Source organism: Typopeltis vanoorti, chromosome 10 (genome assembly GCF_054136105.1).
Source record: "Typopeltis vanoorti isolate ZY-2024b chromosome 10, IOZ_Tvanoo_1.0, whole genome shotgun sequence".
In the NCBI taxonomy this organism is placed as follows: domain Eukaryota; kingdom Metazoa; phylum Arthropoda; class Arachnida; order Uropygi; family Thelyphonidae; genus Typopeltis; species Typopeltis vanoorti.
Genome location: NC_143558.1, coordinates 92,405,861 through 92,429,159, shown reverse-complemented (window position 1 = coordinate 92,429,159; position 23,299 = coordinate 92,405,861). Strand labels below are relative to the sequence as shown.

General features: G+C 36.7%; 1 protein-coding gene across 2 annotated transcripts in view; it reads right to left on the bottom strand.

Moving 5' to 3' along the window:
• Rab3-GAP (Rab3 GTPase activating protein) overlaps positions 1–23,299 on the bottom strand; it is a 732,105-nt gene that overhangs the window by 141,080 nt on the left and 567,726 nt on the right. For both annotated transcript variants that reach the window (XM_090399255.1, XM_090399256.1), the window contains 2 exons: positions 17,795–17,830; positions 12,345–12,419 (listed from right to left, as the gene is read on the bottom strand). In XM_090399255.1, the coding sequence (XP_090255381.1) occupies positions 12,345–12,419; positions 17,795–17,830 (111 nt within the window). The remainder of the gene's footprint in view (positions 1–12,344; positions 12,420–17,794; positions 17,831–23,299) is intronic.

Sequence of the window (23,299 nt, the reverse complement as noted above, 5' to 3'; positions counted from 1 at the left end):
GGAAAGGATCCAGAAGCGACTGACTAAGGTAGTTTCTAACCTCTGGAATGTCGAGTATGAGGAAAGATTGAGAAGATGTAACTTGCAGAGTCTGGTGGACAGGAGGAAAAAGGGAGATATGATAGAGACCTACAAGTTAGTAAGGGGTTGTTATAGGATCAATGCTGAAGAGGTTCTACAGAAAATAGTGGGAGATCAGGGGAGAACCAGAGGTCATTCCTGGAAACTGTATAAAGAGGGTGCGAGTAGGGGAGTAAGAAGCAGGGTTTTTTCCATGCAGAGTTGTTAATGATTGGAATGCCTTGCCTGAGAGTGTGGTGTCTGCAGATTATTTGAATGTGTTTAAAGCATGGTCTGATGAGCTGTGTGTACGATAAAAGGACCTCCCAGATGAGTCTTTGATTCCATGGGTCTTGGGTAATAATAATAATAATAAAGTATCTGTAATAGTTTTAGGATCAGCAACATATCTATTATGTTCCAAGGTAGAACAAACGGTGTGTTCTATATCTATCTTTCATTTTTCAGATTTTATCTCATATCGTTTTTGTACTGGCTGCCTGATTAATTGATGTAAATTGGATCCAAGATTGTTTTTGACTCTGACGTTTAATATAATGCATTTTGGCCCATACATATCACATGCCATCGTATAAAAACAATTAAGTTTGATGTGATAGGGTTTCTACCAAATACACACCATGCTCTGTCCTATTTTTGGCTGCTTGACACTGCATTCCACCAAGGTATTGGACAGAGTGGAAATCAAGATGACGTTTTTGGAAGTATGGCTGTTGATGCATGGACGATATAATCTGGTACATACCTTCACTTCTTCAGCATTAAATTTTGCAAGATGGGGAAAAAAGTATTCCAGTCAGCCTCTTGCAATTTTGTAATGGGCATTTGTGTAAGAGAACATGGTCCTTGTGATGACATAGAACAAATGACTAAATGACTGGAAAATGATTGCTTCTATAGATGTTCTCTACAACATCCCACAGGAGCAGTGAAAAATGGCAAAGGAGCAGACTGTAAGATCTATTGCAGATGAGCAGGTAGGCATATGGAGAAAGTAATGACTCCATTATTAATAAGGGAAGGATTATGATTGTTGAGCATTATTTCAAAAGATACAGCATTGTGAATTTGTGTTAGTACTTACACACAGAGAATTGTGTCCATTAAAGTCACTCATGAGAAGTATTGGCTGAAGCAGTTGCAATATAAAATTATCAAATTTCATCTCATTTAACTCATTAACCCTGTGATAAATATATTACTGAACATACTGTATTAAGAAATCCAATGGATATATAAAAAAGTTTTTTTCCAGAAACTATAAAAGACAAGACCATTTTTTTTTTCCAGATCTTGTACAAGCTTTTTTTTCTCACAGAAAATTCTGTTGTAAAGGTTGATTATGCCCCATTAAAAGGGAAAAGTTGATCCACAGATATTATTATTATTATTCAGGCCTCCATGGAGTCAAAAGACTCATTGTGGAAGGTCCTTCCTAAGAAACACAAAGTCTATCAATACTCATCGAGGGGAGGTCCCCCCCCCCCCCCAAGAAACACAAAGTCTATCATAACACTCCTTGAACTCATTGACCGTTCTCACTCTCACCACTCCATCAGGCAATGCATTCCATGGTTCAACCACCCTCCATGCAAAGAAACCACTCCTCACCCTCTTGCTCACAGTTTCTTTTTGTAACTTCCAGGGATGGCCTCTTGTCATCACTCCTTCCCACTGTTCAACCAAGCGAAAGAACTCCCCAGTGTCAACCCTGTAACCATCTCTCAACAGTTTAAAAGTCTCAATCATATCACCTCTCCTTCTTCTATCCACCAAACTCTGCAGTCCATATTCCCTCAGCCGATCCTCATAACCAAAATTGTACAGTCCTGAAACCATCTTTGTCATCCGTCTCTGTACCTTTTCCACAGTTAATTTATCCCCTTCAAATCCTGGGGACCAAATCTGAGAACAATAGTCCAAGTGTGGTCTGATCAGGGTCTTATACAATGGAATGATAACTGCTTTATCTCTGCAGATCAGTGTCCTTCTCATTATTGCAGTAATCCTCTGTGTTACCTTCGCCACCTTTGCAATATGTCCCCTAAATTTCAGGTTTCTATTCCCAGGGTAGACAAGAGATCTGGGGTTATAACCCCAGATCTCTTGTCTACCCTACTTCCTCCAGTATAACTCCTCCCATAGAGTATGCAGTGTCCCATTGATGTTTCCCAAACCTCAAGACCTTAAATTTGCTGCATTAAACCGACATCCCATTCATTTGCCCATCTATCTAGCTTATTCAAATCCTCTTTTAGGGCTGCCGCATCTGCACTATTACTAATAATCCTTCCCAGCTTCACATCATCTGCAAACAACTGAATATCCCCTTGCAATCCACTGACAATGTCATTGATATAAAGGTTAAACAATATAGGTCCCAGTACTGAGCCCTGCGGGGACCCCACTTGTAACCCTCTGCTTCCTTGAAACTGCCCCACCATACACAACTCTCTGATACCTATCGGACAGCCAATCCTGAATCCAGACCCATGTGCTGCAACTTAAATATCAGCTTATCATGTGGTACCTTGTCAAATGCCTTTGCTAAGTCTAAGAAAATGGCAGTATATGCCTTTCCCTCATCTAATGTTCTTGTAACTTTATCATAAAAGGCTAGCATATTGCTAAAACAAGAGCACCCCTTCACAAATCCATGTTGACTCTCACAGATAACATTACCCTCATCTGCCCAATGCTGTATATGGTCCTTCACTACTTTCTCCATGATCTTACAAACTACTGATAACACACAAACAGGCCTATAATTAGACACTTCCAGTCTGCTACCGCCCTTATGCAATGGCACTATCTTACCTTCCTTCCATTCCATGGGCACCTTTCCAGCTGCCAGACTTTCATTGAAAAGCCAGGTCAAAGGCACTGTCAGTTCCCTAGCACATTCTCTCAAAACTCGTGGTGAAATACCATCCAGTCCCACAGCTTTACTGACATCCAGATCCAGAAATGTTGGGGGCAACATTTCTGTAAGGGAGTATTCAATGCTTCTTTAGTTAACAGCCTGTTATTATTCTTCTTCAGTACTGTTCAAAGAAAACAGAATTTGTTTTTCTGCATTGTTTTTTTTTTTAACAAGGAACTTTGGGAGTGGATAGGAAGATGATTTTTTACCAAAAAATCTTCCTGAGTGCATCAGCAAAACTTGTTCTGTTTACAACTGTGCAACCCTTATGTTCCAGGATGAAAAGCTGGTGGGTGGTGCATCTGCCTTTCATTTCTCAGATTTTGTCCCAGGCTTCTTTACTGCTGGCTGGTCTGGTTACAGACCAGCCAGCAGTAAAGAAGGAATTCTGGATCCAATACACATCTTGGAAGATGTGTATTGGATCCAGGATTCCTTTTGGCTCTGACAATGGGTGTGTCTTGTTTGAGCTCAAGTATGTTTAAAAGCAATTAGGTTTGTTATTGTATGGTATCTGCAGAAAATATTCCAAGCTTTCTTCTGTGTTTCTTTGGCTGTGATGCAATTGTCATTCCATCATGGCTTAGGAAAATGTGGAAACCAACTAGATGGTTTAGGAAAATGTGGAAACCAACTAGATGGTTTAGGAATTGCAATTGTGGCAACTGGTATAACACACACACTGTTATATAATTCACTGTATCACAGATAAGAGCTAACCTACACACAATCGAATTCTGCTAATGAGGAAAAGGTGAATAATCAGCTTGTTCAATTTTCCACCATGATATCTGTGATGTAGTACAGGGGTTGCCCATTCAAAAAAGTGGATATCACAGGAAAGCAATCACTCCCAAATAGTTTGTCATCAGTTTCCCACTTAAAAATGATATGGTGAGCAGACAGTTAAGTCAATGGCAGTGAATGTTCGGGTAGGCATAGAGAAGGTGCTGCTTCCTGTGTTTAAGAGGAAGAGATTATTGTTATCAAGCATATGCTCAACAACTTTTCCCCTGATGTTTGTATGGGCACCATTCTACAGAGTGATGTTTGTTTAAATGTCTGATTAAAAGTGTGATGTTAATTGCAATATGGTGTCATCAAGGTCATCTTGAGAAACATCTGCAGCAGGAGAAAGGTAGCCGCAGCATACTGTTATCAGAAGAATTTTGACTGAAAGTATGATAGCAAATGCTTCTAGGTTGGTGTTAAATGGAACTTGCTGGAAGGGAGAAGAGTTACCCACAAGGATGAAAATACCTTTTCGTGGACAGGTCCTTCCATTATCCTGTGCTAACAAATAATGTAACATTTTGTAGTACTGATCATCACTTGGCTTCATGTATGTTTCCTATAGGCAGAAGCATATTAGTTTATACTTCTGCAAGATAGCTTTGATGTCATAGATATTTTGATAGAATCCACAACAATTCCATTGTAGAAATGTTTTCATTATTTCTTTTTGGTGATATCATTTGGCTTCTATTTTGTGAAATTTTATTTTCATTAGCCTAGGATTTTTTTATTTTTAAGAGAATTGTGAATGGCCACTGTCCATTATTTCTTCTTAATCAGGAACAATATCCTAGATATCATCAACTTGGACTCCCTCCAAAGCAATAGGTATAGTAACTGTTTTGTCTTGTTCTGGAAGAATGGAGGTATCTGTGACATTTGATGACAAGCCATCTCTTAAAGGGAGTGGAGGCATGTGTATGACCTTCTGCGAAGTATGTTTCATTAAATTTTTGATTAGTGGATTCTCATGTGGTGGAACCATTTCTGGCATGTCCTCTGGAGCAAAGTCCATATCAATTTTTTTCTTTTATGCTTTCTAGAGAGCAAGCAAATCATGCCATTCATAAATGTTGCATATGAGAAGGTGAGCTTTACATATGTGTCAAAGTCCATATTGACACTTTCTTTACAGTTAACTTCTCAGCATAGGAAGATTACTACTAGATGTTGTCATATTTGTGGCATACTGCTTCCTCATGATCAGGCACAGATGGTAGAGACACAAGAGGCAGTTTGAGAACGATACTTTTGACATTTAAAGCAGCACAGAGGATTTGGGATGTAGAGTATAACTAGATAGTTTAAATATCTGGCTTTCACAGATATCGGTGGTCTGGGTATGTTAAAAGTAAGGGTGATGTTCTGGTGGGGAACCAGGTGACCATTCCTACATATGAGTATTCTCCTAATGGCTGTCACTCCTTGATTTTTCATTTCAAAGCAGATCTCTTAGTCTGGGCACACCAAGGAGGTCCTACTCTGATATTACTCCTGAAGAATAATTCAAAGTTTGTGGGAGGAAAAAACTGTGATGATATTTGACATTTTAAGGATACTTGTGACATAAAGATTGAATAATATAAGCATGTAAACACAAGAAAGATATTTAATTAGCCAAATATTTCGGTCTGATAATTGCAGACCATCTTCAGGTCGGTATATTCTTAAAGAAACAGTCCATCATCCTTGTCAAAAAACAGGAATCATAAAATGTCTAATCAGAAGAGCCAAAACTAATTGTTCTACTTCTAATTTTCTACAGAAAGAAAACTTTCTACTATCCAACAACACATGAAACTCAACGGCTTTTCCGAAAGAGTACACAACATCTTACCGATTCTTATAATCCACCATTAAACAACAAAGATTCAATACGTTGAGTTCCAATTCCATACATCTCTGGGATTTCAGAACCTATCTCAAGAATTCTGAAGAAATATGAGTTACCAGCTACGTATTCACCTATTAACAAATTATCTTCCCATTTTCCTTCTCCTAAAGACAAATGCTCAACTATTTCTCTTCCTGGAGTTTATCAAATTCCCTGCAACTGTGATCTCTCCTATTTTGGACAAACTGGATGCTCTCTTGAAAAAAGAATCCAAGAACATCAACCCTCCATTCATCACAACAAATCTGAAAAATCTGGATTAGCTCAGCACGGGATTGAAACTAACCACAACATCCTTTGGTCAAAAACTCGCCTCTTACATAGATCCCGCTATAAATTTGAATGTTTATTCAAAGAAAGCGTAGAGGCATTACTCCATCGTCCTAACCTGAATCGGAATGACCGTATATCTGTATCAAAAATCTGGGAAAGTCTAATCAGGATAACTCATTAATTCATATTAATTTTATGTTATTTAATATTATTAATTAATATCTTTATTTCAATCATGTCTCTGCTTAATAATATTCCATTTAATACTTAGTGATATAACATCATGCGGCTTGTTCTATTTTTAAATGATCTATTGTTAGTATTCCATGTTGTATTTTTTAAAACTTTCTTTTAATGCCACTGAAGATGGTCTGCAATTTTCAGACCGAAATATTTGGCTAATTAAATATCTTTCTTGTGTTTACGTGCTTATATTATTCAATCTGTGATGATATTTCCAAGAGATATTGCACAGAAGAGATGCGTGATTGAATCTATGCTATGCTTTGACCAGAATATTCACAAACAAAGCTTTGCCGATTCTGCTAACCCTTTCAAACCTTTCTGGATGAAGAAAGTTGATATATTTCCAAGTGTACATTTGCCAGTTGAGCATAATATTAAGAATGCAGGTATTGTTGTTACTGTACCTGATGTTTTCAGTTGATACTGGAATAGTGTTACGTTTGATGCTTTATGAGCGTAGGTTCTTAATTTTGAATATGACTTATCAATTGCTTCCTTGTGACCAGGGATCCTAAAATTCTCCCTGGCTCATGGACTCTAACAAATTTATTTGTTCTGCACCAGTTAGAGTTGGCTATCTTAATAAACTGTGGGCCTTTTCCCGTGATCTAGATAACTATCCTGCTTGACTCTAATCAGGCAGGATGGTGTCCGGATTTTTGGGAGATTGCAGTCATGCCCTTTTCTAGCCTTAATATTACTTAATCACTCTTTCCCCTTTTTGTCACGGTCAGTCTTTTGGTGAGTGGCAATGACGTTCTCAAACACAATTCGGTGACCAGGATTCAACTATAAACATAAAGTTTTGTTTTTCACTATCAGTATACATGAAACATAAATCAATCAATTCGTTAATTCCCTTAAATTAGATTAAACACTTTAAGTAGCATTACATGACAATTTCAGAATATGACATATCTATTATTTTCTAAGAGAGGCATGCACATAGGTATATACTAAGAATTATCTAGACATGTATCTTTAGGGAAACAGCTAAGGTAACATACACATACAAATTTTTTCTGCAAGGATCACATAACATATCTCTTCGGACTACCAGTCCAATGTCCCTAAAAATTCCACTATCTAACAAAATAGCCTCAGTCTTCCTTTCTGCAAATGTGCTTAAACCGAATTTTTCATTCACCACTCCCTCTTGAACTTTAGATAGGTCAAAATCCTTACCATTTCTTTCAGCATACAGTCTCACTCAATCACCACATGCGAGTCACATGCATATCCTAGTTGAACCTTTGTTCACTCTGCAGATTGCTTTCCCATCTCATGGATTGACGCGCACTGGATTTTCACTGTTGTTGGGAAACATCTGAGGTGCTTGTCTGGAACTTCTGTACACTACAGGAGGGACATCACGGTTTGGGTCTCATTTTGGATCCGAGCCTTTTTTTTTTTTTCGTCGGTCTCCACTTGGAGGTTTTCTTTTGTCGGACCTCCTTCTCACGTCATACCCTTTTCACCTTTGTCCCCCATTTTTTTTTTTTTCCCGACCATCAACTCCCTTTTTTTCCTGCAGTTTACAGTCACAGTCGCATTGAAGACTTTCATCTCGAACCTGTGAGAGTGCTCATCCCAGAGAATTTGTGAAATCTTGCTTGTAAGGTTCAACAATGGGTTTATCAAGGTCTTATGGCTCTTAGTCATCACTGTGGCATGCATCAGTTTCATAGAATCTGTCCTTGGGTTGATTGTCAACATTTCCTTTTTTCTTGTTTGTTGCGACTTACACATATTATTCTTCTGTTTCTGTTTACACATATTATTTTCCACTTCCAATTTACACACATATATTTCCCTTTTAATTCACACAATCTTATGTGGAAAGGGCCTCTGCAACCCTACCACTTTCTTCTTGCAGCGACTTCACTCCAAAATGCTACTATGATTGTGTCTAATAATGCATCTCATGCTGCATCGGCTGTCGCGCAGAATAATCAGAGTCGCGTTCAGGGCTTAGGCAGAGGGTCCTGTTCGAAAGTATATTACAGTCTCCATCAAAAGTCAGTGATACTGTGAATGAGCAAGACAGAATGTATAAGATTAATCTTAGAAAGGAATTTTACAAAGGCACATGGAATGTCCGGGGTTTACAGATGGGTACTCTTGAGATTGTCTGTAAACTTACAAACTGTTTTGGACTGCCTACCAAGGAGAGACATACCGTACATCTTAGGAGACTTAAATGCAAAAGTGGGAAAGAGTATGAGAGTCAGGCCGGAGTGTGGCATGTTTGGTCTGGGTGAACGTAACACCCATGGTGAAAGACTGTTGGAATTTGCCCGTGCTAACAGATTAGTTATTACCAATACCTGCTTCCAGAAACATCCACGACAGACCTATACTTGGATATCTAACATTGATAGGTCAAGGCACCAGATTGATTACATCCTGGCTCTCCAGCGGTGGAAGACAAGCATCTCTGATGTGCATACTTGTCCTGGAGCAGATTGTGGTACAGACCATCAGCTGGTAAGAGCCAAAGTAATAAGACTAAGACTCCGAAAACTTCCAGGTCAGGCACATTCCACTAGATTGGATGTTAGAGTAATTCCTAGTGGATTCACAGAAGAAACATCAACTCGGCTGGATGATTTTTTGGAGACCAATGAGGAAATCTACCAGAAATGCTTTGGGAAGGAGTCAAGATGATAATACAGGATACAGCGAAGACGTATCTCGGCCCAATAAGAAAACTAAGAGACCCATGGATATCAGATTCAACATGGGAACTAATCAAAAGAAGGCGGTTGGAAAAACAAAGAGACACAGGGACCGAAGAATACAAGAGATTACATAGAGAAATCAGAAGAGCCATCAAGCAGGACAAGGAAAAGTTCTATACTAATAAATGTGAAGAAATAGAGTTCCAGATGAGAAGGCATAATTATAAAAGGATGTTTTATTTAGTTCGTGACTTAAAGCACAAGTTTAAGCCTAAATTGAATGTCATCAAAGACAGGAATGGATCATTACTAACAGAAGAGTTGGAAATCAAAAACAGATGGACAGAATACTGTGAGGAACTGTACAGCACAGTGGATAAAGAAAATGTGGAGTCCTCCCACCAAGAAAATTTTGATTTGGAACCTCCTCCACTTAGGCATGAAGTTGAAAGAACAGTTAAGCAGCTCAACAGCAATAAGGCCCCAGGTGCAGATGAAATCCTAGCAGAGTTAATTAAGGCCACAGGGGGATGGAGGGATAAGAGTATTTCATAGATTGATTACAAGGATATGGGAGACAGGATCATGGCCTAGAGACTGGAAGAAGTCAGTTTTCATACCACTACACAAGAAACGTGATAAGAAGGCATGCAAGAATTATAGAACTATTAGTTTGATATCTCATGCAAGCAAAATTTTATTAAAGATCATGCTAAATAGGATTGAGGCCAAAGTTGAGGCAGAGATGCCCGAGGAACAAGCAGGTTTTAGGAAAGGTAGGGGCACCAGAGATCAGATCCTTTGCCTTAGACAGATCATAGAAAAATATAAAGAATTCAGACTCCCTCTGGTAATGTGTTTCTTAGACTACTCTAAAGCTTTTGACTGTGTTGAGCATGTGAAACTGTGGGAAGTAATGAAAAGAATGGGTTTTCCTCAACACACTATCAGGTTGATAGCCAACTTGGACAGGGAACAAGAAGTCACAGTAAGAACAGGTGTTGGATTGACTGACTAGCTTCAGGTTGGAAGGCAAGGATGTTTACTTTCTCCTCACTTGTTTAGTATATATACGGAGGACATCATGCGTGAAGCATTGGATGAGCTGAGGACAGGAATTATGATAGGAGGTAGATTGATCAGTAATATGAGGTACACTGATGGTACAGTACTCCTTTGTAATGACATGGAAGAACTAGGACTAATTCCTGACAAAGCTAACAAGATTAGTAATAACAGAGGACTTCAACTCAATTCTAGCAAGACAAAGATCATGGTTCTCAAAGGAAAAACAAACAGAGAAGCTCTTGAGAAACAAGTGTATCTTAATGGAGAAAGAATTGAGGAAGTCAGCAAGTTTGAGTACCTGGGATCCATTATTAATGTGAAGAATTGCTGTTCAGAAGATGTCAGAAAAAGGTTAGGAATGGCTAAAACAACAGTCAGAGACCTGTCTAAAATCTGGAAGGACAGATCTATCTCCATGGGAACAAAGTTGAGGATTTTAGATGCAGTTGTTTTTCCAACAGCGACTTATGGATGCGAGACTTGGAACCCAAAGAAGTCAGATAAGAAACGGATATCTGCTTTTGAGGATATCATATACTGAAAGGCGTACAAATGAATAGGTGTTAGAAAAGATTAGTAGAACTTTAAGGCTCCTTAAGGATATTGACAGAAGAAAGTTAAAATATTTTGGACACATAGAAAGGATGGAAGGAGGACTTCTCAGAACAGTAATAGAAGGTAAAGTTTCTGGAAAAAGAGGCAGGGGTAGACCATCAATGAGATGGATGGATGGCGTGTGTGGAGTGACTGATCTTCAGAGAGTTGAGGCTGCCAGAAAAGCAAACAACAGGACTACATGGCGAGGCCTGGTGTGGAACATCATCGAGCATCGGAGTGACCATACGGCATCTGTAGATGCCCAGTGAACATAGAGAGATAGAGAATTCACACATATTAATATTTTACAATGTTTCTTCTCCATTGGGTGAATAGATATACATTTAATAGATAATTATATGATACACTTCACCCATTTCCTTATTTCTTTGTAGTACAATTTTCAGCAGCACTACAGGTATTTTTTTTATATAGGCTCTGTTCTTGTTAGATTCTGAACGAGGGTCTGTCTAGCAGAGGCAGGCCTCATTCACGATCTAACAATAGTTTCTGAATCTGGTCCAGGCTTGGTGAAGGGCCCATAACAAACGAGAGTCACGAAATGATATGAAAAAATTATTCGTACTTGAAGGGACTTTGATTCTGCACCAAAACTAGCTGCTTGATTGCTATCAGCAAGTTGTGTATGGTACATTATGATGGAGATAGAAAGTCACTATTCATATGCCTGAGAGGTTTGCTCAAGGAACACTGCTGTTTCTTCTATGTTAATGATACTGGGAGAGGATGGATTAAATTGGGTGACCTATGAGAAGTAGAGCAGATGTTTTGGCTTCACTGCAGGAACAGACTGTTAAGCAGCAAGTGAGGGGAGTTATCAGCTTAATGTTGCAAGATGTAAGGATCGGAAAACAAGGATGGGATGCAGACAAAGTATAAACTGGTGGTAGTGAAAGAGATAAGAGCTCTTGGGGAGATAGGATGGTGGAATAGAATCTAAAATTTAGAGGATACTGACATAGAGGTAGAAGTTTTTGGTTCTTTGGTATATGGCCTTGATCAAGCAATATATAGATTACTGTATGCATATTTGATCATCTGGTTTTCAAGGGGATGAGGATACAGTGGAAATGATCCAGAGACAGTTAAGGTAGTTTCCAGTCCTTTGAATGTCGGATATGAAGAAAGATTTAGGAAATGTCATTTGCAGTGCCTTGTGTAGATAGGAGGGAAAGTGATATTACTGAGACATAAAAGTTAGTGAAGGAATGTTACTAGATCAAAGTGAAAAGATTTCTCATAAAATAGAATGGGGGGGGGAGGACATCCTGGAAACCATATAAAGAGAGTGTGAGAAGGAAAGAGGAGAGCAGGATTTTTTTTTTTTTTTCATTCAGCGATTGATGAATGATTATTGCCTGAAAGTGAGTGAGTGCGAAAATGGTGAATGAGATTAAAGCATGGCTTGATGATTGTGCAAGAAGACAGCAAGTCCTTCCATAACAAGTCATTTAATTCCACTGAGATTTGATGATGATAATAATAAAAAACAATTAACAGGAGAGAGAAGTGACAGCCATAGGAACTGATCACCGTACCTTTGGCGATGAGCCACAGAATTATGTGCTATTGATCAAAATCTACATTTCCAGTTAATGGGAATAATCAGAGATCTCATCTTTGGGTGTCAAATCACTTGCTGCATTTCTTTTCAATTAACAGCATGCCCTGTTAAATTTTTAGTATAGATTTATAAATAAATGCAAGTTTTATTTAAATGAAATAAGAACCACATTGCTAAATAACATATAAAAGACTGACTAACCTCTAATATTAGTTCTAGTAGCTTACAGCAGAAATCCAAAAAATACTCTAGATATGCATCACTCATTTCAAGTTCCTAATTAAAAAAAAAAAAAGTGTAAATTGCAAAAGTAACTTCTCTTTTTTTTTAAATGTAAAATGTTTATTGGAAAATATACCTTCAAGCATCTCAAATACAAATTTAATATTTACTGCTAAGAAACAAAAATGTGCTTTTTTTTTATGAAATGAAGGTTTCAGTACATGATACTGCATCAGATGCTTAGGAATTAGCCTACCATCAGCATAAGCTACTTGCAGAAATGTGCTTCTAAAATCACAAAAAGCCATTCATGGGTGAAATACTTCCTACTTTTTTTTTTTTTTTGCATGTATGTGTGTGTGTGTGTGTGTGTGTGTATTATGTTCTTAAAGTAATCTTATCCTGATGTAAAAAACACTATTATGTAGTAATTTGTTTATAAATTGTGTATAAAAAGTTTTTTTTTGCTGGTTTAGAAATTAAATGATACTTGAAAAGAATATAACTTCTTGTCAAGCATAATATAATTTCATGGGAGGTGGTATGATTCCTTCAATTTTCAAATTAAACCCTATTCAATGTTAAAAAAAAATCAGAATGTCAAATAATTTTGCACATATACAAATGATGACATATGAATAGGATAAATCCTTACACACTGAATCAAAACATTTTATCATAATAATCATTGAAATCTATTAGATTTCTGCTGTTGGAAACATGCATAGTATTCTCGAAACACTGTTTACATTTGTAACATGCCTCTAATAGATTTCCCTCCCCCACCCAAAAAGGTTGAAAACCTAAATACATTAGAGGTATGGATAACCTAAGCTAGTTCCTAAATATTTTCCCTTCTTAAAATCAACTTGAAGTCCTCTTATATCAATTATCTATTAGGTTTAATCCATTATCCAAGTGTTAGCAAACAAAGTTTGCACCTAAAGTATTTTCAGGACTGGGGCAACTCTTGGCAAAGGTGGTATAATTTCTTGTCACTTGCCTTAGTATCCCATAATGCAAAGCAGCACATATACTTTCGGGTATATAATGCTATGCATTAGGTCACTGGCCAGATGGGTTTGACCTTTTCAGATCTTGTCAGTGGGAGCCAGACACAGACGTGATACTAAGGTTGAAGTAATGCACAAGTCATATTTTCATATATGAGTTGCCAAAAGGTGTCACACCTTATTATTAAAATATTCTGGATTAGACATAGTTGTTGGAAGTTTTTCTACTTGGTTATACTATAAATTACAGATACCAAGAAATTATATACTTAGTTTAATCCTTTATCCAAGTGTAAGCAAACAAAGTTTGTGCTTGAAATATAATTGGGACAGGGCAACTCCTATATAGAAGCTAATGACTTCACATCACTTGCCTTAGTATCCCATAATGCAAAGCACATGTCAAGCATTTTGAGGAAGCTCTCAGGGCTTCATCAAATATGAGAACAGTATTCAAATGTGAGATTCATTGCCTCATGGGACTCCCACCAAACTCTTTGCCTACCATTGGTATAGAACAAAGTGTACCATGTGTTGTCGGACTATGACTTTTTTTCCAGTCTTGCAGTGTCCAGACAAGGTATTTCTGACCACTGTAAATGAAATTTCTGGTTATTTGCAGAAATCAGTGGTTTCCGTATAGGCATGTGACTGCTAACATCGATCCTCTTCAATTCTCTGTGCATAGTTCGGTGAGATATGGGTCAGGAACAGCCTTCATTAAATGCTTCGGTCAACTGCTGCACAGAGGAAGTTCTGTTTGTCCAAGCCTTCTCAGATGATGGCAAACTCATTCCTGACAGACTTAGGAACTACAGTTATGACTTTTAGACAAACAGTATAGGTTATTTTTCCACTGATTAAACACTGAGGATATCTCACCTTATGAGAAACCAGTCAGCTCTATTGTTTTCAAAATTGTGGCTCCAGTTAAACAGGCATCCAGTAAGACCTTTATCGAACTCCAAAAGATCCTTTGTTTTTCTCATTGTGAACAACACTACTGGCAATTACTGACCAGCAGCATTCTTAAACAGTTGCCTAGAACACACAATGATGCACATGACCAAGTATTTTGCATATATGCTGCATAAGTGACAATTATTTACATCTGAATAAAGGTTTCTAATTCAGTGGCCAGTATGTCTATAATATATGCACACAAGAGGAGATGTCCCAATTTTACAACTCAGTTGATTGCTGAAAACATCATTAAGTTAGCCACTGTAAACTGAACCCTAAATTCTCCATAAGCTCAGCATCATGAATTGGGATTTTGTTCCTAGAAACATGGTTTGAACTATATATTACCACGAAACTAAGCATGACACTTTAAATAATGAAATGAACCATTTATTTAATTATACCAAAGCTTTTGAAAATACTAAGGGATTTACATATCATAGAAAGATTTATCTAGTTTTTTCTGAAATCAATACATTTCCACATAACATGATAAGATATTCTTGAATGTAGCTAAGATCTTTGAGCTTTGCTCAAAATATGGATCATCAGTTTCCAAATTTCTTAGACTAGATTCTTTCAAAAGCCCCTGTAATTTTCTGATAAGTGCATGTAGGGTAGGATTAGATTCTATATGATGTATGTATTTTATATTCTTAAATTCACTTTTCCTCTTCCCAGACCTTTATGGGGACATAAATATATAATGACTGTAAATGATTTTAAATTAAACTGATAACAAATGAAAGTTGAGGAAAATTATAACAGTTTGCTACAACTAAAGGCTGTAGACTAATTTCATTCTGTACCCATGAAGTGATCAGTCCATGGCAACTTTTTTTTTCTTTTTAAGGCAAATATTTTGTGATGTAAATCATAGCTATTAGATAAAAATAAACAATGTTGATTGAGTTATCAGAAATCCTTCATACCAATTAAAAATTCTATTCTGAGCTGTATGCTGTGATCTCAGTCAGCTGGAGCCTACTATTGAAAGGTGCACATTATCATTGTTTTGCCTCTTGGTCCAGAATTTCATAGTCATAATATCATTTATGTCAGTCAATCAGGAGATCATAAACATTTCACGTATGTTCAAACAATTGTATTTCAGTAGTAATTAAAACTGAGTCACCTTTGAATTCATCTGAAACAGCTCTAGTACAAGGATGCAATATAAAGTTATGAAGTGGCTGACAATCTTAGAAACAGATTTCAGATTATTTTAATAATTCAGTTAGTTCACAGTGATCCTACCACTTTTGCCATGCTCCAAGAACTTCCTGGAAGTGTTGAAGCATATCAAGCATTGCCTGCGATTCGACTTGGATCTCATTAATGGTGTCGAACTGCCACCCATTCAGCTTCAATTTCATTTGTGGAAACAAAAGGAAGTCACAAGGGGCTAAATCTAGTAACTAAGGAGTATGTGGGATGACTGCCATACTCTTGGCTGATAAAAATTGCAACTGGCTCCAAAAAAGGAGCCAGTTGCAACTCTGCCAAGAACTTAAATGGTCTGACCAGATGGGACAAATTCTCGGTGCACAATCCCCTTAATGTCAAAAAAGATGATCAACATGTTCTTTGTTGCACTCCTGACTTGCCTTGTCTTCTTCAGTCTTGAGGAATCATCACAGTGGTCTTCCACTGTGATGACTGCTGTTTTGTCTATGGGTTATAGCCTTAATCCCAAGTCTCACCCCCCCCCCCCCCCTGTGATGACCCTTGAGTCATCAATGACCTTTTGACGAAAATCTTGACCAACTTTCATATGGTGCTCCTTCTGATCAGAAGTCAAGAGATGGGGAGTGAATTTGGCAGTGAAACGATGCATGTTCAAATTTCTTGTAATAATTGCTTGAGCTGCTCCATATGAAATCCCAACTCAGTCAGCAACTTTCTGAATGGTGATGGGTTGATCTGTTGAAAATTTTTGACAATTTCTTGGGTTGTGCTGGTGGATGGTCATCGTCCTCCAAGGTGGTTCTGCCCTCCTTAAAATGTGAGTGCCACTCAAAACTCATGGTTTTGTTTTCATATGCTTTACGAAGTAATTCAAGGGTCTCCGTGGCAGATTTCCCCAGTTTTATGCAAAATTTTACATTTGATCTTTGTTTTAGTTTTGCATTCATGGTGAAATCACAGAAAGGCACAAATGTGTGATAAGAATAAAGCATGTTACACAAGTTTTGGTGCACATAGCTCAATGTCACGTGGCAGGCTGACTCGCCAATGTCTACACCACTGACATCTGGTGATGTGAGACTAACTCAATCTGTTGTCGAGTATCTGGCACAGTCGTTTATTTTTGACAGCACCTTGTGTGTGTTTGTGTGTGAGAGAGTTTGCTGGACAAGGTATGTTGTCCAAAATATTCTTGAACTTTCAGTCTTGCTGGAGAGTGGCACTGTCATCCTGAAGACTATTATCTGTGGAATAGAGCACTGCCATCATAGACTGCATATGGCATCAACTCCCCCCCCCCCCCCCCAAGGGAGATAAGCAGAGCACTGAATGTTCTGTTTATGTACTTTGTAATGAAATAATCAATTCTGAACTTCAGCTGATATTTTTAAGAATAATTTTTAACAATAATGTATCGCAACTTTCCTTTTTGTAGAAATACATTTATAAATGTATCAGTCCTTCATTCATCTCTGTTTATTATTATTATTATTTTTTTTTTTTGCAAGCTTTTCCCCTATTGTTTCCAAGCAAGGAAAAAAGTAGAAACTGTTTTCACTAATGCACCTCTGGAATCACTGCCTTTAGAGATGTTTAAGATGTGCAAGTCCATCAAAATGAGACCTTTGTGCATTCCTCTGGTATAATGGTTTATCTCTACGCAGTTACTTTGATAGCCAGAGTGATATATAAAATATCCAATTTGCCAGTCTGGTTGGCCAAGTGGTTTGTGTATCCACTCTCCAACCAATGTGATGCAGGTTCAAATCCTGCCAGAGGCATGGATGTTTTTGATTGTCTTTGGGAGATGAACTTTGTCAACCACTCTGAGACCACTACCCCATTTACTGGAGGTTCTGAAGTAGCTTGAAAAAAGTTCCATGTTTGGTCGAGCAGGGTTTCTTGATTATGTTATAAAACAAATACATTTTGTTTTATAATTTTGTTTTATTATTTAGTTAATATACGTTGTTCTTTCCTTAAAATTAACAGTTATGTATCAACGTATAAGCTTATCTACAAGAATAAATACATTTTAAAAGAAATAATAAAAAAATTCTCTCATGTAATACACAATACAAATACACTATAGGTTTACAATCTTGTGGGTGAGAGTCACATTAAAAAAAAAAATAAAATAAAATAAAATAAAATTAGGGCACCTTAAAACAGTAGGGAATGCCATGTTTACAAGATCGCCAATTCTTCAATTTTTTTTGTCTATGTACTGCATATTGTATTATATAATTATTATATCTAACTCACCTTTCTACAGAGCCTTTCTTTAGGTGTTTTTCCAACCTAAATATAACATTTCATTAGATCAAGCATTTTAAAATTTCAGTTTATATTGAGATCACATGTAATATAAACAGAATGAATTTTTAGTTATAAAGAATGTTTTTCCTTTTGAGCAAGATTTTGATTTAAGTTAACTTGCTGATTTAGCCTTTTTCTAGTGGAATGTTACCCAAAGTGTTACCTACTGCTTGACCTTTCTAATACAATGGCAAAGAAATGAAAAATGAAATGATCAAATTAATAAAACAATCTATGTACCTTACTTTTTTTTTTTTTTTTGAATCAATGTTAGCATTGTGGATTCAAAGTTGATCATGAATGAATTACATGTGAAGATGAAGGGACCATTTGCACAGCAACTCTTGCTTTTGTAGGCCAAGAAGCTGGTATTCAGACAATGACCAAAGAGTTTTATCATTTTCTGAGTACTTCTTTGCCGAAACAATTGTTACAATTCCTTGACACCAGTTTTAGCATAGTATTTTTATGTTTTATATACTGAGCCAATTAAGAGTCAGTTTCTAGAAAAAGAAATTACTTGAAAGTGATAAAACTGTTTGATCACTATCTAATCACTACTTCCTTTAAATGTAAAAATAAGATATATAATCAAATGGAAGGAATTGTTAAAGGCATCATTCTTTCCAGCATCAATAGTTAGTTATTCATGGAGAACACCGAATTCTCATAAGTATCACAAATAAGTAAATACAAAAATCTGAGCGAGATATACATAAAAGATTAGAATGATAGTATAATCACAAAAAATTTTCAATTTATAGATATTAGCAGCTGCTGGAAACTTTTTTTTTTTTTGCTGGGTTTTACTTATGTTAAGCCACCTCCTGAAAATACTGTTAGCCATAGAGACAGCGAAGCATGTTAAGGAAATACATCTAGTTTAAACAAAACCCGGTTATTTATTATTCAAACACATCTACTTGTAGTGAATCAAATACAAATGGAAGAACATCATTAACAACAAACAATTTCACAACCTGTATGTCCAACTAACCAATTAATCAGTGATCACCAATATAGATTCTACAAATCTTGCACGTATATCTCCTAGCCAGCTTTACCCACCATTTTCATACAAGTCAAAGAAAGGATGAACAACCACTTGGATGGTCGCTTTGACAATTTCCAGGGCATGTGATTGAGTTTGGTATAAAGGACTACTTACCAAGATAGATCTTATGGTATGCTTTCACTTTTCTTCTCTTCAAATTTCTCCAACATCAAATACCCAGCGTCCTGTAATTTTGTCCACTCTCTTTCTCCTATATGTTAATGACCTTTCATTAACCGCAAATCTTATCCACAGTTTTGCTGATGACAATACAACAATAACTGAAAAGTGTGTTATAAAAACATTCTGTATTTCTATTATTACACTGCTTTGTCTTTGTTTTCTTTACCTATAATTCAGGAACGGATGACAGCCTTAACTATAGTTTGTTGCCATCTATCTATTTCTACTATATCTCATTTCCCACGCCCTATAGTCCAACAAATTTGTTTTATGACTGCCCCAGTTGGACTATATATATATATATTGAGTGTGAGATTATACAATCTTAAATCAAAGACAAAACAGATAACATTTATTTTCCATATATATATATATATATATATATATATATATATATACATTATACACATAAAAAAGGAAATTAAATGACTCTATACCGAGAATGACAAGTTTAATGTTAAGATACGACTAGTTTTGTTGAATACATCAACTTCTTCAGGTATCACAGGCAAAGAATTAAATAAAAAATAACGGAGACATGATAAAATACATTAACAAATCTAGTATAAAAACACAAGTACATTTACATTTAAAAGAGAGGAATGTGTTCAGTTCCAACTGAAGTTGACTACGTGCGAGAGGTAGCGTGAGTGCACCAGTATTAGATAGCGGCAACGTGTGCGCCAGAGATATTATAGCTAAGGCTATTGTTAATATGAGATGAATCAAACGATATTTCTCTAGATTCAATTATTTTTCTTTCGAGTTCATCATAGCACACATGGATATTAGAAGTTAGTGGCCAGTCTACGAGGTGTTGGCGGCCCTCATCTGAGTTGATAGAGAAGAGAACGTGGTTAGAGAGAGAGAGAGCGCTGGCTCTGGTTCTGTTGTAGGAAATGTCTCTTTGGTGTTCTTCCATGCATAAAAGGATGGATTTAGCTGTTTGGCCACAGTATGGTCTGCCACAATCACACAGAATCTTGTAGACTCCTGGCTACTGAGTAGGGGAGATGTTTCATTTTAGGTCTACTAAGTATAGAATGAAGTTTAGGAAACGTAGTGAAGCAAGTTCTAATGTTGAATTTCTGAAGCATTTTAGCTAGTTTTGGGGAGTGAGAGCTGATGTATGGTAATGAAATAAAAGCTCTTGGTGGAGAAGAATCTTCAGCAGCAATTGAGTGGTGGACAGAGAGAAATTTATTAATCTTCTTAAGAGAGAATCCATTGTTAACAAAAGACCTATTGAGAAAATTGAGTTCGTAATCAATTTCTGTTTCATCTGTAAGTAACAATCTGGCTCGATGTGCCAGGGTTGAAATGATACCAAACTTTTGGGGAAGATAGTGATGGGAAGAAGCATGAAGATATCTGTCTGCGTGAGTGGGTTTCCTAAAAATGAAGATTTTGATATTTTCAGTGCATCTCGTAAGTTTTAAGTCCAGAAAGGGGAGACAGTCGTTGGATTCAAGTTCACAGATGAAATTGATTTCTGATGAAAATTGTTGAGGTGGTCTAGAAAAAGATTGAGGTTGTCGACGTCATGTTCGCAGATGAGGAATACATCGTCAATGTAATGATACCATACTTTAGGTTTAAGAGTCGAGGAATTAATAGCTTTTTCTTCAAACTCCTGAAGAAATATATCAGCAAGAATCGGAGAGAGTAGAAAGCCCATAGCTAAACCTGAGGTTTGTTTATAAATCTTGTTATCATATCTGAAGTATCCTGAGTTCACACAGTGAGAGAGTAAGGAGAAAAATTTTTTGGATAGTTTCATCTGGAGAAGGTTAAGAACTTCTTGAGTAGGTACATTCATAAAGAGGTAAACAATATAGAAACTTGCCATTAAATCTGATGTGTAGAGTTTGATGTCTTTTATTTTGGAGACAAAATCAGCTGAGTTTTTTATATGAGAAAAGGAAGTACAACAAAGGTTTTTTAAAAAGGAAGCGAGGTATTTTGAAAGGTTGTAAGTAGGGGAATTTATGCCTTCAACAATTGGTCTTAGTGGAGAATTTAATTTATGGATCTTAGGGAGTCCATACAACCTAGGGATTAGAGGATGAATCGAAGTAAGGGAAAGACGGATGTTTCTTGGTAACTCTGAGGTGGTTTTCAGTAAATTGTTGGTTCTATTGTGTAGTTCTTTTGTAGGATCTATTTAGTTCAGAGTAAGTGTCAGTGTTAAGTAGTACAGTATTACCAAAATTTTGTTATGGTAATCCGATCTATTTAAGATGACAGTAGCATTCCCTTTGTCTGCAGGAAGAATAATGATGTCATTATTGTATCTCAAATTTTTGATAGCTGATCTCTCAGAATGAGAAATGTTGTCAGAAGGCAGTCTTGCATGATTTATGGCAAAAATAGCTTCCATACGAAAAAGGCTTGTCTCATGGATAGGTAATGAGGATGCTGCTTTTTCGATCTTAGGTTCTTTGTTAACAATGGATTCCCTCTTAAGAAGATTAATAAATTTCTCTCTGTCCGCCGCTCAACTGCTGCTGAAGATTCTTCTCCACCAAGAGCTTTAATTTCGTTACCATACATCAGCTCTCACTCCCCAAAACTAGCTAAAATGCTTCAGAAATTCAACATTAGAACTTCCTTCACTACGTTTCCTAAACTTCGTTCCATACTTAGTAGACATAAAATGAAACATCTCCCTACTCAGTATCCAGGAGTTTACAAGATTCTGCGTGATTGGGGCAGACCATACTGTGGCCAGACAGCTAAATCCATCCTTTTACGCATGGAAGAACACCAAAGAGACATTTCCTACAACAGAACCAGAGCCAGCACACTCTCTCTCTCTAGCCACGTTCTCTTCTCTATCAACTCGGATGAGGGCTGCCAACACCTCGTAGACTGGCCACTAACTTCTAATATCCATGTGTGCTATGATGAACTCGAAAGAAAAATAATTGAATCTAGAGAAATATCGCTTGATTCATCTCATATTAACAATAGCCTTAGCTATAATATCTCTGACGCACACGTTGCCACTATCCAATACTGGCGCACTTACGCTAGCTCTCGCATGTAGTCAACTTCAGTTGGAACTGAAGCATGCATTCCTCTCTTTTAAATGTAAATGTACTTGTGTGTTTTATACTAGATCTGTTAATGTATTTTATGATGTCTCTGTTATTTTTTTATTTAATTCTTTGCCTGCGATACCTGAAGAAGTTGACGTATTCAACAGAACTAGTCGTATCTTAACATTAAACTTGTCATTCTCGGTATAGAGACATTTAATTTCCTTTTTTATATACAGTTCTACCGAGTAAATAATGAACATTAACATTAACATTTTTATATATATATACACACATTACACACACACACACACACACACACACACACACACACACACACACACACACACACACACACACATTATACATATTAGGGTTACCAAGTAATTTTATAAGCTTGGTTATTTAACTCCTAATCCCAAGTAAGCAAACAGTTAAGTTTTCACCTGAAAGAGTTCAAGTCTAATGATGGTACAACACCAGGGCAACTCATTGTAAAGGTGGCTAAAGGTATGTATAATGTAATTAAAAAATTAATTACATTATACATATATATACATATATATATATATACACACACATTATACATATATATATTGTTTATATTTTTTTATATTTTATATATTTCACAAGTACAGCCATTCTAGTCTTGCAGACCATGCTCTGGATACATGCCACAGAATACAGTGGAAGAAAGCTACAGTAATACACTGTAGCAAATACAAATTCTAAAGACTATTTATGGCATCAGCCACAGCCCTAAGAAACTCTCCAAACCTCAACAAATTTGGTTGTATGCGATTGCCTAAAATTTGGGAGGCTTACATCAGCAGACCTTCAGACCAACAGCCAAGAACACCTACTTAGGCCACTAGAAGGCACAATCAGGACTTCTAGGAGAAAAATAGCTTCATCTCTTCATTTTCAGTTACTGTGTTGTGGTGCCTACATTCAAGTGTCTTTTTTGTAAGTTCCTTTTGAAAATGGCAACGTGACGTTGCCGAAATATCAGAAATGTTTATTAAAGTGTAATTTAATTTATATTCGTATCTATGTAGTTCAATTCCTTAAGTCATTTAGTAATACATATATATATATACACACATTATACATATATATATATATATATACACAAAAACACACACATTATACATATATATATATACACACACA